The 18,413-nt window shown below is 36.0% G+C and overlaps 1 protein-coding gene across 10 annotated transcripts in view; it reads right to left on the reverse strand.

Moving 5' to 3' along the window:
• The window catches only part of vav2 (vav guanine nucleotide exchange factor 2), a 238,550-nt gene that overhangs the window by 42,993 nt on the left and 177,144 nt on the right, over positions 1-18,413 (reverse strand). For all 10 annotated transcript variants that reach the window (XR_015520202.1, XR_015520203.1, XR_015520205.1 and 7 more), the window contains exons 4-5: positions 17,349-17,417; positions 336-441 (exon numbers count right to left, since the gene is read on the reverse strand). Coding sequence is in view for 6 of the 10 variants with exons in the window: in XM_087301075.1 (XP_087157201.1) it covers positions 336-441; positions 17,349-17,417 (175 nt within the window). In the remaining 4 variants the exon portion in view is untranslated. The remainder of the gene's footprint in view (positions 1-335; positions 442-17,348; positions 17,418-18,413) is intronic.

Consider the following 18,413-nt stretch of genomic DNA (forward strand, 5'->3'; position numbering starts at 1 on the left):
TTTATTAGATATAACTGTGAAATTGAAAGCAAACGTGAATGGGCCTCTGGATCAGCTCTGCAGGTTCTTCATATATGAGTAAAGGGCTCAAGGGCTTACACACATTTAAAGGAAAGGAAAGAAGAGCACTCAAGGAGCGTTAGAGAATTATGTGCGGTACAGCATGACACTTACCTGCATGTATCTGATCTGCAGCAGTAAGGAGGCAAAGTAGCAAATGTAAGCAGAGCAAGAGAACTCGCGCACAGCCGTGGGAAAATGACAGGAAAACAATCCATCTATAACCTCTCTCACACACGCACCAATGAGCGTCGTCCGTATGGTGGCTCACTCACCATAGGCTGTCTAACCTCCACCTTGATGATGTCCTCGTAGATGTCGTCCCCATCATCCTCGCAGGGGACGCAGTCATAGATGTCGTCCTCTCCCACATCATGCTCACTGCGCAAGAAAAAGGACACAAAACAAGCAGTGGGTTAAAATAAAGATACACATTATAAGAGATTAATGAATACACTGCAGAACAGCATACAGTATAGGAACACAAGGGCTATTTTTAAAGCTTTTCTATGTTTTTTTTAAACAAAAATGTTTAGTTTTAGGGGTGCAAGGGATCACGGTTGATCCGTGATTCGTACAGATCACAAAACATGGTTTGGAACACACATGACCCGTGGTATAATAACGTTTTTACAGGTAGATTAATCCTAAATTTGTAACGGTCGCAAAGAGATCGCCTCTCACGTCATTCAAATCACATGTAGGAAAGCATTTAGGCTTTTCTGTAAAATATAATGATGACGAAAGAAGTTGTGGTAGGTTATTCAGTATGTGGTGGGTTCCTTAGGTTATTAAAGGTGTTTTCTGTCACTACTTGTTTAGCCTGCATTATTGCATTCAGTGTAAGCTGCACAATTAATCATTTAAAAGACTGGCATCTCAACATCCACACAATACAAATGATAAATGACGGTGATTTGCATATGTTTAATTATCCTTCAATTCGCTGCATTAAAATCTGAAAATACAAAAATCAATAAAGAGAAACTTGAGTCTTTTGAGTTAGTTATAGTTACAGCCAAGTAACACAGAAGTACTGGGATAACGGTTTAGAGTTTAAATAAAAACCACTGATGTTTATGGTTCAGATTAAAATCACTATAATGTGCATTTAACGATGCTAAAAAATGACCACCCATTAAAAAAAAAACACTGACTACTTCTTCAAAAATGATCCATCTAGCAATGAAACATGAAGTTTTATGAGTGAATAACAGAATCATTTATTAAAAATTTGACTAAAAATAGTAATAAGTTGTAGAAATTATAATGTTAGATTTATACATTAAGTGTTATCAGCAACATTTTTTTACAGTACTGAATATTTTACAATTTATTTTTATTAGGCTAATTATTTCTTCATTTTTATTTTATTTTTATTTACTGTTGCACTAAAGTCCAAAAGTGAAGAATTGATGTTATTTATTTCTTGATTGTTCAAGCTACCTCACAGAAGTGCTCTGTTTGATAAAAAGTTGATGAATGTTAAAATAGGGTGATTTACTGTAAATAAAAAATAAGGAACATTCTGGATCTGTTTCTTCACTCTTCTTTATCCTTTTTTTCATGTATTACAGACGCATCGGATTGGTTTTCGGTAACGGATACTCAAAATAAAATGACTCGCACTCAAGGGCAAAAAAACCTGATTGGGACTTCCCTAGATCTAATTTCTGTTTGTTAAAACCAAAAGTGTCTTGCAATACCCTTTTTTGGCTGACCCAAAACATGGTCCGATCCATGACTAAAAAACATAATGTGATCCAAACTGTGAGATTTGTGATGCGTCGCACCACAAAACCAGCAATTAATAAATTAATCTTTAGGTATAGCATACTTAATTGCTCAAAAGTGACAAATGTTTTAAAACGTTACAAAGAACTAACCCAGTTCTGCTCTTTTTTGACATGGCTTGAAGCAAAAATGAGATAATGTAATTAAAAAAAATTAGAAAGTGACCCTCAAACAGTCTGAAGACAAATTTGGATTAACATGAAAGAGATGATATCGATTCATCTCATCGCTCCTGGTTAGGACACAATGCAAAGTGTTGGAGACAGAATTATGACATGTTTGGTATACGTGTCAGTGTCCTCATATATAGTTTGCGGCACCCATTAACTTGCGTACATGTCTATCAGACATCAAACGAGCCCTGAGAATACAGCAATGGCATCCATCACCTAACACCCTGACGCTGTTCTCTAAGGGGAGAAAAAGAACGGCAAAAATAAAGTGAGATGACTTCGCAGAAGGTGTCCTGGTCCCAGCTGTGTTCTCACAGCAACAATCAAATCAGCCATCCATTCCACCCTAAGAGAAGAACTCGCTCTCAATGACACACACACACCAGACAGCTCTGCAACCAGACAGCAACAAGTTCTGTCCTCACTTCTGCTGATGTGAACAATTTCAGGCTAAAACAAGTGTGAAAAACTAATGCGGCTTGAACTCCTGCTCAGGAGCTTAGCTTTCTGCATCATCGGCTCAAGAAGAACAGACATTCATCCTTCATTTAGTTCTCCCCTCCAAAAGAAGAGATGATAACAACACTCGCATTTGCTTTTATACTACGATCAGGGATTCTTCAGGTTTCACAAATTAAAATTTAAGACTTTAAGACATTTTTAAGTCCATAATGAACAGAAATTTAGATCTATGCAGAGCTAAATACAAAAGATTTTTCTTCAAATTATACAATAATAATAATTTTGTTTGAATATGTTTTTAATAGCTTTTAAGTATATTCATTCACAAACCCCATAACACTTACTAAGAATAGAAAAAACATAGCTGTCAATTACTTCAATCTATAATAATAATAATAATAATATTAATAATAAGTTAATAATAAATAAAATGGGGCGAAGCAGTGGCGCAGTAGGTAGTGTACAGCAAGAAGGTGGCTGGTTCGATTCTCGGCTCAGTTGCCGTTTCTGTGTGGAGTTTGCATGTTCTCCCTGCATTTGTGTGGGTTTCCTCCGGGTGCTCTGGTTTCCCCCACAGTCCAAAGACATACGTTACAGGTAAATTGTATAGGCTAAATTGTCCGTAGTAAATGAGTGTGTGTGTGTGTGTGGATGTTTCCCAGAGTAAGGTTGCGGCTGGAAGGCCGTAAAAACTTGCTGGATAAGTTGGCGGTTCATTATGCTGTGGTGACCCCGGATTAATAAAGGGACTAAGCCGACAAGAAAATGAATGAATGAATAAATAAAATGTAGGTCAGGTCAGTAGCCTTAGCAGTAAATAAATGGAGAACTTTTAAGAAAATGTTACTGTAAGGAAAGTATCTAAATGCTGTTTTTGAATCAAAAGATAAACATGTTATTGAGATGGATTGTTGTTGATTGTAGGTTGGTGTTGGTGTTAATGGCCAGATTGGGCAGCTATACATGAACAAAGAAAAAATAAGATCTGTTAAAAAAGATTTAAGACCTAAAACACAACATTTCAGTACTTCAGTTCAAGACTTTTTAAGGAAATTAAGCCTGAAATTAAGCCTAAAATTATTTTGAGATTTAACATATTTTAAGACCCCGCGGATACCCTGTAAGAAGCAGCGGTATATCTGCATAAGTCTAGCAGATAACAATGAATTTCTTTTTACCATAGAGATCGTAATTAGCATTCAACAGAATGTCTGAATGTGCTAGGATCCTTTTGATGGCCATATTCCCACTTTAACGCATATTAATAAGCCAGTAAGAAGATTACTTACATGCTATAATATACCGCGACTCTGCTATTATACAACACTCATTATCAGAATGCATTGCAATGCAAATGTAGGCTAATACTAAGGAAATGTTTTGCATGGGGAATAAAAACAGAGAAGAAATTACTGGTCCACATCCTGCTGGCCTCGGGCAGTTTGTGTGATTTGATTTGCGGCAGCAATCTCTTGCCAAACGATTTATATGTGACACACTAAAAGTTAATATGTGGTCCATTTGTTTCACAGAATACAATATTTTCCTGCAGAGAAAAAAAAAAACTGGTTTACTGATCATTTTGCTGGGTATGCCTGTAGATAAACTTACTGCCATGCTACACAAACTGGGAGATTCTCTAAAAACCAGCTCAAATGAGCCAAGATGAGCAAAGCAGCCTGGTTTAAGTCAGGTATTTTGAGCAGGGTTTTGTTAGACATATTAGACTAGCTGCTAAATCCAATGCACAGCAATACCCAGCACCTGTGTCAGTAAACTACATAAATATTTAAGCTTTAACTATGTTAGTTCATATCCAGAGTTGTTTCACTGAATCATGAGAAAGATCTGGCATAGACAGATGGAAGCCAGCCAGAGCGAGGGACCAATAGTTGGAGGATTGTCAGCCTGGCAAGAGTTGCTGGCTGTTAATCCATCTGCGTGACCTTCTATACCTGCACACCCAGAACAGCTGCCTAAAATATAAACTAGAAAAACAGCATCACAGTTTCATAAATTTGACTTTCAGAAAACATTATATGATAAAAAAATGTTTCATTTATTTGAGTGACTGCAGAAATTGAGACTTTACATGGCAGGAAACCTTTTGCCAGTAAAAAATTTAAACAATTTAATTTTTAACAATAATTTTTAAGTCCAAAGACATGCGGTATAGGTAAATTGGGTAAGCTAAATTGACCATAGTGTTTGCGTATTAATGAGTGCGTATGGATGTTTCCCAGTGATGGGTTGCAGCTGGAAAGGCATCTGCTGTGTAAAACATATGCTGGATAAGTTGGCGGACCATTCCACTGTGGCAACCCCAGATTAACAAAGGGACTAAGCTGAAAAGAAAATAAATGAATAAATGAATTTTATTTATTATGACATTGTTATACACTGTTTATTTTCTATGGGTTAAAGTAAAAAAAAAAAAAAACGTTCAAAGCAAACTTTAATGCCAACTAAACTTTTCTTCAGAAAAAAAAAAAAATTATCAGACATACTGTGAAAATTCTTTGCTCTGTTAAACATCATTGGGAAAATATTAAAAAAAGGAAAAAAAAAAATTCAATGGAGGGCTAATAATTTTGACTTCAACTGTATATATGAGTGTGCATGTGCCAAATCCCAGACATTTTAGGAGAATTAGAAACCCTGGCCAGACAACTTTTTACGTCCCAAAAAGGCGTGTCTCTGTGGCTCTGCAGAGCAAGTAAGACTTTCTGTGGGAGTATTGATATGCACAGAACAAAACAGGTAAACGAGAGAAGATTTTAAACTACTTAATTGATCTTGGATGCTTTTTATATTAAAAAAAAATGTGTCACTAAATATATTTGGGGGGGCTGTTAATATTCGTGGGCAGTGGGCACCAGCCCAAATAAAGTATTTGTGTGGGAAGCTCCTCTGCTGCTGTTGCCAATTTGTTTGAAATTTAAATTCTTTAATTTTTAATGATCAGAGATGCTCGTCTGCAGACTTCAGCTGTAAATAAGTACTTATTCGAGTTAATGCTGCCTTTCTATCATCTCAAACCAGTTTGATTATTCTCCTCTGACCTCTGGAATTAACGAGGCATTTTCACCCACAGAACTGCCAAACACTGGATATTAAAGCCAAATTCTCTGTAAATCATACAGATGGGTTGATGCTATACTCCAAGTTAAATAATAATCAGACTAACTCATTTGGAACTAATTAATGAACAAATGAATGGTCAGTTTGAACTTGATCATGAAGCAGATCATCTTGCTAAAAGGAGCCACAACTGTATGCAATCGGGTAATTAGATATTTGCACATTTAAGTTTTCAGAACAATGGTGCAATTATTTTGGTTTCCTCTATATTCTGTAAAGTTCATAGGACTCTGAAACACCACTTGTACAGAATTATTTTATGTACTGTAAAAAAAAAAGTCAACTGTTACACTAAGATAAGAAATAATGAATTACAATAATACAAAAAACTAAAATAAAACTGATTCCTTCTTATAAGGCCACTAGAACCAGGTGCAGGAGGAAACTGTAAGCCTGTGAGCCAAAACTTCCAACAAAAGACCTATTTTTTTTTGTAATTGCAAAATGCTCAAACAGACAAAGTTTATTAAGCCACCTTTCTTTAAAACATTGCTTTAAAACAGGACCAGCAGACAGATAAGACTGCCCTCATTTGGAAAATCCAGTGACATTGCTGTGAAATTGCTGAATTCTAAATAATTACCTATTTGAACTAAATATGAATGACGTTCCTTTTTCAAAATGACAAAACATGACATGCATGCTCATGTGTGAACAGCAGGTAGAAATGGACAAGCTAATAAAAAGAAAGGTGCTGGCCTCAATCTAACATTCAGCACTGTGTCCACAAAGAGAAAGGATTGTTTGAAGTATTAATTGAGGTTGTACAGTTCACCCTGAAGAACGGATGGCATGCTGTCTTCCCTCATTAGCAGAGTCGACTTTTCCCACTTCTATCAGAGCACCATAGACTGAGAAGAAGAAAAAAAGCAGCACATTGTCCCTCTAAATCACACTGTTCCCAACCTGCAAAGGAACAGAGGCAAAACTATTTCTGAAGGCTCTATCAAGTCACCTCAAGTCCCTGTGTACAAGAACAAGCTGCATTATGTGAAGTGCTGTACGGTGGACTACAGAACAAGTGTCTTATTTATCCAGTGGAAAAATAAAATGAAGAGAAAACTTGTCAAACGCAATGACATAACTCTATTAACTTTGGTCTTAAACTGTAAAAGCAGATGAAATTAAAACAAAATGGTTCTTTAGACTACAATGCTGTGAAAATAATGTTATTAGGGCTGATCCAACTTGAGGTTCTGGTGGGTGGGAATAATACATATACATCAGTGAACGCCAATGGAAAACCCTGGACTGGTTTATGATTCAGTGTGGTGTAAACAGTCATAATCTGTATATTGAAAGTGTGGAAAGATCCTTTCTCAAGACGCATATAAGAATTCATTTGAGCCACAAGCAAGAATTCATTAAAATGACGAAATATTCTGTGGTTTCATGCTGTCTAAACCATCAGGACCACAGAGGTTGCTCCGAGACCACTCACAAGTGCTGATTTGACTTGTGTAACAGCATTCTTGAAAGTTTCCTTCGCTTAGCCAACCACAAACCAAGAAAAGGAAAACCATGTTTAGAGCAGAGCAAAGGATCCATCCCAAATACTGACTGCATTATTTCAATAAAGCTTAAATTCACTGTACAACGTCATGCTAGAACTTATTCCAGTAACTGGGTGGGAAGAGAGAAGCTAATGGGACAAGTTAATAACAACAGCAGAACACACTACATACAGTATGGACTCAGGGCATGGCAAGAAAACAGGAACACATGCTGATTCTTCATGCTTGGCACACTGACCTAGCCACACTGACCCCGTGTGCTACAAGAGACCAACATGGTGGAAAGTTCTGTACATATGTTAACAGACAGACAACATTTTGCATATTTGTAAGTAGATGTGACCCTGAGCTTCTGTAAAGGCAAAAAAATGCACTTTTGGGGAAAGGGGGGTAAGAGCACGCAGCTATTAGTGTGCAGTGGAGGATGAATGAAATCATACAAAATAAAAAAATGAAACAAAAGAATGAAACAAAATTTTCAAAGCTTCTAAAAGCATTCAGAAACGTATCAGCGGGGCACACTGATAGACCCAAATGGGTTTTTTAATAGCTGATGTTCATTTAAAGTCAGCAGCAGTGTAGAGTTTATTGAATAACACATACTTTCTGATTCTTTGTGTTTGCAAATATTTGCAAATAGAGATTTCCAGATCTGATCACGCGGTTTCATACTCGATCGGAATCTGATATAACCTCCAGATCAGGACTCAAATATATATGTATGTCTGTAATTATGCGGAGGCACAGAGTTAGACCACTTTCTCGACTTCACACAGAAACAGCAACGTGTGCGGCATGACATCACTTTGTTGCAGAGACGCTATTTGTTAAATGCCAACACTGTGACACTTTTATTTATTTATTTTTTGCTTACATGCCTGCTGGGTAATTTAAGTTGAGGTGCTATTTGTTTTTATATTAGATTTTTTAAATGTTTACTGTTGCACTAAAGTCCAAAAGTGAAGAATTGGTGTTATTTATTACTTTATTGTTCAAGCTACCTCACAGAAGTGCTCTGTTTGTTAACAGAGTTGTTGAATGTTAAAATAAGGTGAATTAAATAAAAAATAAGGAACATATTGGATCTGTTTCTTCACTCTTCTTTATTTTATTATGTATTATAGATGTTTCGGATCAGGTTTAAGCATCAGTAGATATTCAAAATCAATTGACTCAGACTTGTGAGAATTTTAGTATTTATGGACTAAAAGCTATTTTCAGATTGTTGATCATTTATTTTGATAACATAATGCAAAAACATGCTTGTTAAAAATAATATTTAGGGGAATTATTGATTGTTATTTAGTAATAACTAGGCTCACACGAAATCTGCACATGCAGAAATCCACAGATTTCTGCAGATTTTTTGCCCATTTAGCCTGTCTATTTATTTACTTCTGTAAATGTGTGTAAATTTATTTTTATTGACTTTTTAGTTAATTTTTTTACTAGATATATTATATGAGAGATTTGATTTGTTTACCTAAAAAAAGAAGGTTCTAATTGGAACATTGTAAACATTAAATAAAAGTTAAAAATGTATTATTTTTTATTTAAGGTATTTAAGTTTTTAGTTTCAATTCTCCCGAAATCATTTTGCAGATTTTTAACAAATTCTGCACAGAAATAGCGAAACATGTCCACAGATTATTTCTGGTCCAATAATAACTAATGGGGTATATGAACAGCTCGTGTTTTTCAGCCAATGATAAACTTCCGGTTAAAGCTTAATGTGACTTTTTTAATTTAATAAAGTTCCTTTAACAGCATTGATGTCATAGTGTAATTACAATCAGTTCAACAGACTTAAGCATTCATTTAGCTGTTCAAGCGTAAAACGAGATGAAAGAGAGTGTGACCACTAGCGCCATCAGGATCAGCAGGTGAGCACAGACACTCAATTAAAAATACTGAGGTCATATTTTAAAGACATGGTGGGCAAAAACAGAATTAAATGCAGTGCTTCTTGTCCAATCTGTGACCCACTTTGTATTGTATATCTATCAGGCAGTGAAGACCACTGATTTTTAAAGAAATTAGACCTTAAATGTGGCAATTTTTTAATGAAAAGACTGTTCATCGAAAGCCCTGCTGGCTGGCTAAAATTAATATATTGTATATATCCTAGTTACTAACTTATTATTTATTTTACCAATAATAAATAATAAATACTGTTAATAAATGCATACATAAAAGTGGCAACAAAATCATGTGGTCTAAAAAATATTTAATTACAATAGAATACAATAGAAGGCTAAAAGTAAGAGCTTAACAAACAGCAATCCTGTATGACATGCTGGAAACGTGGATTCTCAGAGCTACAAACTACTTGTTTAAGACATTCTGTACATCATTTAAGGATTTCTCTGAATGTTTGTTAAATTTCCAAACATATCCATCATTTTGACTGAACAAGTCGCCCGGTGCAGAGTTCAGTCCGTGGTGCCAGGAGAGACAGGTGCCAATGGCAGTAGTTTATTCCTACTGGAAGCCCAGAGTGCTTTAGCCTGAGGCTCCACTACCCACAATGCCTCGAGTGAGAACGCAACATAGTGGCAACCGGTTAGAATGAAGTAAATCATTGCTGACATGATGTACAGTACATCCCGACATCTGATTGCTATTTGATAGAGAAAGAGACACAGTCGGTTTGCTAAAATTGAACAATTTCATGCCTTGTCAGGTTTTGGATGAACACATTAAATACAAGAGAGTGCTGGAAAATCCAGTAGGGTTAGACTGGATGTGAACTCGCAGATTAAAATAACCCAGAATTAACAGCCCTGCCATATTTATACTACTCAATTACCAAAAACAGTCAGTTCAGATCAGTGAATACCTGAATATGCAGCGCTCAAGACCACAGTGGGCATCTCAGGACTTGTTAAAATGTCAAAATATAGAGGTGTGTGGAAAATAACAGAAACGGTTTGTGATGGGGCTCTCTTTCTAAACCACTGTTACATCATTTTAGAAACACAGGGGCTCATGATGAGCCAATTACATGGTTCAGAAAACAATAAAGTTTATACCTCACTTAAGTTTAGAGACTTATAATCATAGCCTTTCCTGAATTTTCAAAATCCTTATCTTTAGTAATAACGTGACCCTTTCATATTTGTTTTCATATATTTTTTCAGCTAAATAAATAAGCTTTCCATTGATGTATAGTTTTTTAGGATTGAATGACAATTGGCAGAGAGGATCTTAAAAAATCTGGATTCTGGCTGTATATCTTATCAGCGAAGAGAAATCAACATAAATGTATAATTTCGCCATCTTCCGAGTGACCCGAAGGTCTGTCCTGAATGGAAAGTGAAAATAAAAAGTGATATCAGTTAAGGAACATGGCACTAGTTAGCTAACGTTTTCTTTCCCAAACACAGGGTTTACAAGCCATTCATCAAACTCAAGTTAATTAACTGATACTTTTACTATATTAGACCTGTCACGAAACTGAATTTTGTTACTGAAATTTATAAAAGCCATCAATTTACCACTAATATTTAAGCACTGTTGAACGCAACACCGCTGATTTGCCATAAAGTTCACCGGTGCTCAACTGAAATAACTGTGATTGGCCGTGGAGGTCATAAGTTCGCTGCACTTCACCACTGTTTACCGAGTGCAAACACAGATGAGCGATCTCGATTGATCTTTACGGCTTTAACATGCTCCAGTGTTCATGCATCTGTGTTTGCACTTGAAGTGCGCTGTACTGATGACATTCACGGCCAATCACTGTCATTTCTGTTGAGCACCGGTGAATTTAGTTTACTAAACAGCGTCAGAACCTCGCTGACCGTTAGAGCCGTTGTTCTGTTTAGAACGTGATCAAGCACGTTTAAGAACTCACTCGACAATATTTACTTTGGTTTAATTGCTATGAATGCTTATGTTGCTCTGTGCATGTACCTTAGTTTCGTTTGATGCATTCAAAGAGTGTTTTCTTTGAGCAGGTAAAATAAAGATACGGTACAGTTGCTAAGTAAAATATCAAATTGTTTATGAAAGCATCGTCAATGCACCGTGATGCACCAAGATATCAAAGCGATGTGTAGGTTCACACGTCTAGTCTCCATGATTTCTACTTATTATCTTAATGATATTTGCTATAAAAGAAAAAATATATCATTTTAATATGTGACAAAATACAATCTAATGTTGGTAGTTCAGCAATATACACTGAAAAAAAAATTTATATAATCTAAATTTAAACAAACAAATTATGGTGAACATTACTAAATTTGATTTGTTTGTTTAAATTCACCCCACATAAATTGTTTGCAACCACTTAACTTAAAAAATTAATAAATCGAATTAATATTTTTCCAGTCTACCCACAAAGACAACTTAAGACTCATATATCATAAAACGTAAATAAAACTAAGTAAAAAATAAATAACTAAAATTAAAAAACACTGAAAAAACTGCCTAAAATGTTTTTTTAATATATAAATGGCGAGTCGTCGGTTATGGAACATCTTGCCCCTTGAGATTAGAATGGCTCCATCACTATCTATTTTTAAACCGCTCATTAAAACATACCTTTTTAGCTTGGCTTTTTAAAATTATTTTAATAGTCCTTTTTACTGCTTAATTTTTAGATTTTTTCAATCATTTCTCTTGTCTTATTTCTATGTTTTTACATTCTGTCTTTTTATTTTCCTTTGTCTTATGTACAGCACTTTGGTCAGTCTTGTGACTGTTCTTAAATGTGCTCTATAAATAAATGAACATGAACTAAATAACTAAATAACATGGACTTATAAAGTAAACAATGTAAAAAAGTGGCATATTTTTTCCTTCCAACAGTTTAAAAGTGCTGTCTGTAAGCAGTATAAGTGAATGGTGTCTGTCTCTAAAAAACTCTTATGAAGAGGAGTCATCAGATTCAAGAGCAAGCCCCACTAAAGAGCTTCTTCAACACCATTAACCTTTCACAAAAGCACCTTGATTAGCACTTTCTGCCTTTTATCTCTTCAAGCGACCCGTGCTCTTCACTTCAATGACCGAAAGACACAACACTATTATTGAGGACAATCAGCAGCCTCCTCTTTCACACTGCATTTGGCCTCACATACGGCACAGTGTTGAGAAACATCTCCAATCAAACAGAAACAGACAGGGTTTATATGAATACATCCATTGAAGCCACATGACTTTCAGAGGTTCAGCAGCACTGCAGCATTTCCATTAAAGCAGACAATGATATCACAGTCCAATTAAGAGAGCTTCGAGCAGCCTGATGAAAGTGCTTGTTAAACTGTGTCCCGGCGCATCATATCGGGGACCTTTCCATTAATCAGACAGCAGCGTTGTGCTGGAATTGAACCATATTTACGGCTGTAAAAGGTCATGGGTCCCGCATGGATGGGTAGTTTCATTAATTCCCTCTGCTCCATCACAGGCTCTGTGGTGAGTGCTCACATACTTGCTGTGAGTTTAACCTCTATTAGATTAGGCATGAGACATGAATCTGCATGTAAAGAGGGGTCAGTTGGCCAGAGATATCAAGAACACTGAACCAGGTCAGCAATCACTTTAGGCCATACTGTCTTAAGTCGATACAAATCAGGGCAAAGGGTGGAAAGGCTTACATATAGCCTCACATACAATAGGACTCAATCGTAAAGATGCCCTGGTGGTCAGTGTGATGGGGTAGCTCATAGACTTATTTATTTTTAAAATGCTTTGAAGGCTTAAATATTTGGATAATGGATTGAAAACTGATGTTTTGTGAATTTACGCTGATGTAAGTCATTAAAGTAAAATTATATAGTTAGATAACAGACGAGGAATTTTTGGAAATAACACAATAAAAAACTATCTTTACTTTAATATGTTCTCCAACTGTACATGTCTATGGTGTGTATTTTCTGATGGATGGAGTAACACATATCCTTTCTTATGTCTTTATGATTATTAATCAAGTTGAATGTTTAAGATATACACACATACTTGTTTTTAGCATAACCTTACTTTAAAATAAAAGATTTAAAACATTTTTTAAAGCAATAATAAACTAAATATATGCACAAATATCTGTCCAGGTCAGTGTCTTCAGCAGTAAATACATCGAGAACTTTTAAACAAATGGTATTGTAAGGAAAATACTTAAAACAGTTAAAAATAGTTAAAAAATAGTTAAAAATAACATTTAAAAAAAAGTTAAAAGTTTTATTCAGGTGGAATGATAGTGATGGCCAGATTGAGTGCATGATGCATGAATAAAGAAAAATTAAGACCTGTTTAAAAAAGATTTAAGACCTAAAACCTAATGTTTCAGCAAATTTAAGACTTTTTAAGGCCTAAAGTTTTGTTTTTGAGTTTTAAGACATTTTAAGCCCCTGCTGACACCCTGCAGCAATAGACCCTATTCAGAGATAGATTTATCATCACAAAGTCCCCATAAAAACTGCATTCTACAAAATAGATTAATTGATGCAAAGAGAATTATTAACTTGATAACCTGATAAAAATTACTATTATTATTAAAAATGTTTTAGATATTATTTTTTTACCTTCACAAGCGTGTAAATCACAAACAGATCTTGAATTGTACATATCTGCACATGTATTCAATCATTGTAAATCCCTGATCATAGCTACTGTATTACAACCTGTTTATATTATTCATGATACATTTATCTGTATTTGCTGCTATTGTGCCCCTGGTTAGACCTAAACTGTATTTTGTTGCCTTGTAATATTACATATGTAATGTCAATTAAGTTAAATCTAATATAACCAAATCTTATAGAAACAGGAAATAGAAACTGCATTTCTGGTGCTTTTGAGGCATTAGTGTTGGTGAAACAGTAGTATGACCTGCAACTATTTTTTTCAATGAAATAAAGGAAAAACAAGTTACAGTTGCAAACATTTACGCAAATATCAAAGCAGTTATATCTATTGATAGCTACATATGTACAGTTGAAGTCAGAATGATTAGCCCCCCTGAATTATCAGCACCCGTTTATTTTCCCCCAATTTCTGTTTAACGGAGAGAAGATTTGGTCAACACATTTCTAAACATAATAGTTTTAAAAACTCATTTCTAATAACTGATTTATTTTATCTTTGTCATGATGACGGTAAATACTATTTTACTAGATATATTTCAAGACTCTTTTATTCAGCTGAAAGTCACATTTGAAGGCTTAATAAGGTTAATTAGGTTAACTAGGCAGGTTAGGGTAATTAGGCAAGTTATTGTATAACAGAATAAAATATATATTAAAGGGGCTAAAAATTTTGACATTAAAATTGTTTTTAAAAAAAATAAAAACTGCTTTTATTCTAGCTGAAATAAAACAAATTTAAGACTTATAGGAATAAAACTTCCTCCAGAGGGAAAACAAAAAATTATCAGACGTACTGTGAACATTTCATTGCTCTGTTAAACATCATTTGGGAAATATTTGAAAAGAAAAAAAAAAAATCAAAAGTGGGCTAATAGTTCTGTTTCTAACTGTACATTGTTGTAGTCTTTATTCTCTATTCTCTAGTCTCTAATCTTTAGTCCTGTTCAAATTTAGCCTACCTCATTTCCTGATCCCCCTCCACAGTCATGTTGTAATGCCCAGTAAAAACCCTCCAACAAAACATAGCAGTGACAATAAGGCATTGTCCAAGACTCTAAGACGGAATGACTCTGACAGACTGCACTCTGGTTCCCCATGGCCTTATTTTTGTTTGTGCTGAATTAAACATAGCCTACCCTCACTTTAAAATGGCTCAAAACAACACGTACACAAGCTATGTTTCTTTGGTATGCTAATAAATTGAGGCCATTAGGGCTGTAACATAAGCTCATCTCTATTTACGGCTCCACAGAAGTTTCTAACAGACATTGAGAGGTTTAATATATGCAGCCTGCACTAACACGTCTGTGTCAGGTCGTCCTCTACTGATGAATGACACCTATCCACCCTGCTGCCTAATTATTCACAATTAATCAGAGAGGAATCGGGCCTGTCACCACTGTCACAACCCCCTCCCCTCAGCCTCTCTCTCACTCTTCTTAGCACCCATAATACCAGCTTGCCATGCTTCAAGCCATGGGAACCTTAAGGTTTACTGCCTGTCTATTTGTACCAATTATATACTCTACTAATTAATTCTTCACTCCATAGAACTTGGACTTTTCACAACTGACAGTTAAAAAATAACCACCGGAACAGCACAGTAGGACATCTGACTTTCAGAAAGTCTGTGCAGATTCACTGACATTGTCATTTGACAGGTTCAGAGATGGCACTGACTAAAGCAGTGGTCCACTGGGTATCTTCAGGTGGAGGTCAGAGAATCTCAAGTAGCATGACTGGAATGCTAAGTCTGAAATAGGACATTGCTATTGCTACCTTAAACTTTTTCATTCATTCATTCATTCATTCATTCATTTTCCTTCGGCTTAGTCCCTTATTTATTAGGGGTTGCCACAGCAGAATGAACCACCAACTTACCTGACATATGTTTTAAGCAGCAGATGGCCTTCCAGCCGCAACCTAGTGCTGGGAAACACCCATACACTCTCATTCATTTATACCGCATGTCTTTAGACTGTGGGGAAAATCAGAGCACTAGGAGCAAACTCACGGAAACCCACAAGAACATGCAAACTCCACTGGCCCAGCCGGGACTCAAACCAGCAACCTTCTTGCTATGAGGCGACAGTGCTAACCACTAAAGGCTGGTTTATACTTCTGTCATCGGCGTGACCCATAGCACCTGCCTTGCACATAGTCATGCATTTATACTTCTGCGTGCTGTTTGTGTTGCTCTGCAATAACACTTCCAAAACGCGAGCTGGCAGCAAGTTTTTATGTTCCTCTGTGTCATGTTTCTTTGTGGGTGTTTGGTTTTTCTGAAAGTTACCTTTATGTACAAGTATCTAAAACTTACTCATTCTGAGGTGGAAACCGACAGACGTGCGACAACATAGTCATAAGGTAAACACAAAACAACAGTTTCTATCTAGAGCTACTTTACGTGACTCGACACTCAACACTCACTCCAACTAGTTCGCATGGCTCTCAGTCCAGCACACACTGGCCACAGCTACCATTATTGTTGTTTTACCAGGTGTCCTGTTTCTAATTCTGTCTAATAAATGTTTTGTTAACATTTTGTTATAGTTTTTTTTAACTGAACTGTTTGATCTGACAATGTATTATTTCCTAATATCAAGTTCCAATAGTTTTTTTTTTTGTTCCCTCAACTTCAGATGTTTTCAAAAGTACACATTGGCGCCAATGGTGTAGGTTAGTGTGTTGACACATGGCACTCAAGTTTTCACAGCGACCCAAGTTCGATTCCTGCCTTGAGGTCCTATGCCGATCTTCCCCTCTTTCCTGTCCCCACGCTTTCCTGTCTTTACTTTCTACTCTCCTATCAAGTAATGGTGAATAAATAATAGAATAAAAAATGTTGAGTGAACAAAGAAAAAATGAAAAGAAATAAGGATTATGTTTTTTTTGGTTCACACAACTTTAGGCATTCCAGTTCTGCAGACAAAAAAATATCAGTTGGCACAATATAAAACGTTTTGTAAGAGAGTAGGAGAGTAGTTCACAACATGTTAACCCAACTAAATGTTTTAATTAAATGGTCAGTGCAGCTGATCTTTTCAAAAGTTGAGTGAACAAGAAAAAGCGAAAGAAAATGAGTATTATGTTTTTTTGTTGTTGTTGTAATGACTTAATTTTTTTACAGTGCACCGTGCGGCACCATGTTTTTCAATATTGCAATCTATGAATTGCAATGTAGTAGTCCTCAAATGAGCACAAAGCTAAAGCATTTGTTAGACATGTTTACAAATCTCACAACATTTTGTCTTACTGATGACATTTACAAACTAAAATGTAAAATTTTAATCATATTAATTCCAAGGATTAGTGCTGACATACAAGAGAAAATACATAGCAGAAATCTCTAATCCCCTGCAGTAATCATAAACAAATGTGTTCAAACACCAATCAACACTGAGAACATTACCAAGCTTTACCAACACTGACAAAATGACCTCAAAATAATGCACCTATATTTGTAACTGTAAGAGACACTGACCTCAAATACACCTTAAATGGTTAAAATGGGAGAATGATTATGTAAACCCTTCAGTCCCAAACAATTTGGCTTAAACCCACCTTGTTTTATGCTAATGGCCATTAATCTCACTTTCTATGATTTAAACACTTACTCTGCCAGCTCCTCCAAGCTCCGGTACACATCATCTTCATTCAGTGCAGTGTCCTCTGATGGAAAAGGCCTAGGGAGAGAGAGAGAAGAGCGACGAGAAAGAGAGCATTAGTCACCACACACACAGAGAGAAGGCAAGAATGTATCACGATTCACTCCTCGACATCCATAATTCAACAGGTGGGTTTATTCATAAGGCGTCCACCTCCTCTATGATTGGCATTTGTAACAATATGACAGATGTTACAAAAGCTCTTATCTGATTTACCACAGAATACGGCAGACGCAGTGAAAAGGCTGTGGCAGGGCTGAATGACATGGGCTTTTGCAGTTTGACAGTAACAACTAAACGCAAACACTTCAGCGCTTTTCTCAATAACTGGAGGTCAGACTGCAGACTCCTCAGAGAGAACTGAAACACCTGGGTATTAAATCCGGGGCTCACGAGCATTCAGAAGCCAATTAGAAAGCTGCAAATGGATGTGCGATCAATTATTCGATTAATGGCATGGCTCTTCCTCTAGAGACCTCATCAAATCACTTAATCTCAGACATTATGTGGGGCAAAAGGTGCTATGTGACATGCAAAAAACATGAGGCTAGAAAAATAAACTGATTTTAAGCCAAGCCTTGTCACTTTCACTTTAGCTTGTGTAGGGTGTGTGTCAAAGTCGCACAACAATTTAATAGACGTGGTTTTTCTCACCTTTGAATAATGCAGCCCTTTTACCCAACACAAAACATCATTGCTTTATGGAGCTTTTCACATTACGATTGGAAAGAGCCAATTCTTAACTTGGCTGCTGTTGCTGCTCTTGTGTGAAATGAAATGTGCTGTACATGCATTTAATATGCCACACTTGTCAGGCCGTAAATGGCATAACACAGGCTTTTATGTGAGGGCTCGCTTGCATAAAAAGGATTTTGCTACTTTATTAGAGGTTCAAATAAACCAGAATACAGTACTCAAGCATCCTCCAATCAGTCATTAAGAACAATCCATCTACCATGTAACAACACTCTAGCCAGCATCATGAATGCCCTAGCAGACAAAAGCACAGATATT

Source organism: Danio rerio, chromosome 21, assembly GCF_052040795.2.
Source record: "Danio rerio strain M-AB ecotype USA chromosome 21, GRCz13ab, whole genome shotgun sequence".
NCBI lineage: Eukaryota > Metazoa > Chordata > Actinopteri > Cypriniformes > Danionidae > Danio > Danio rerio.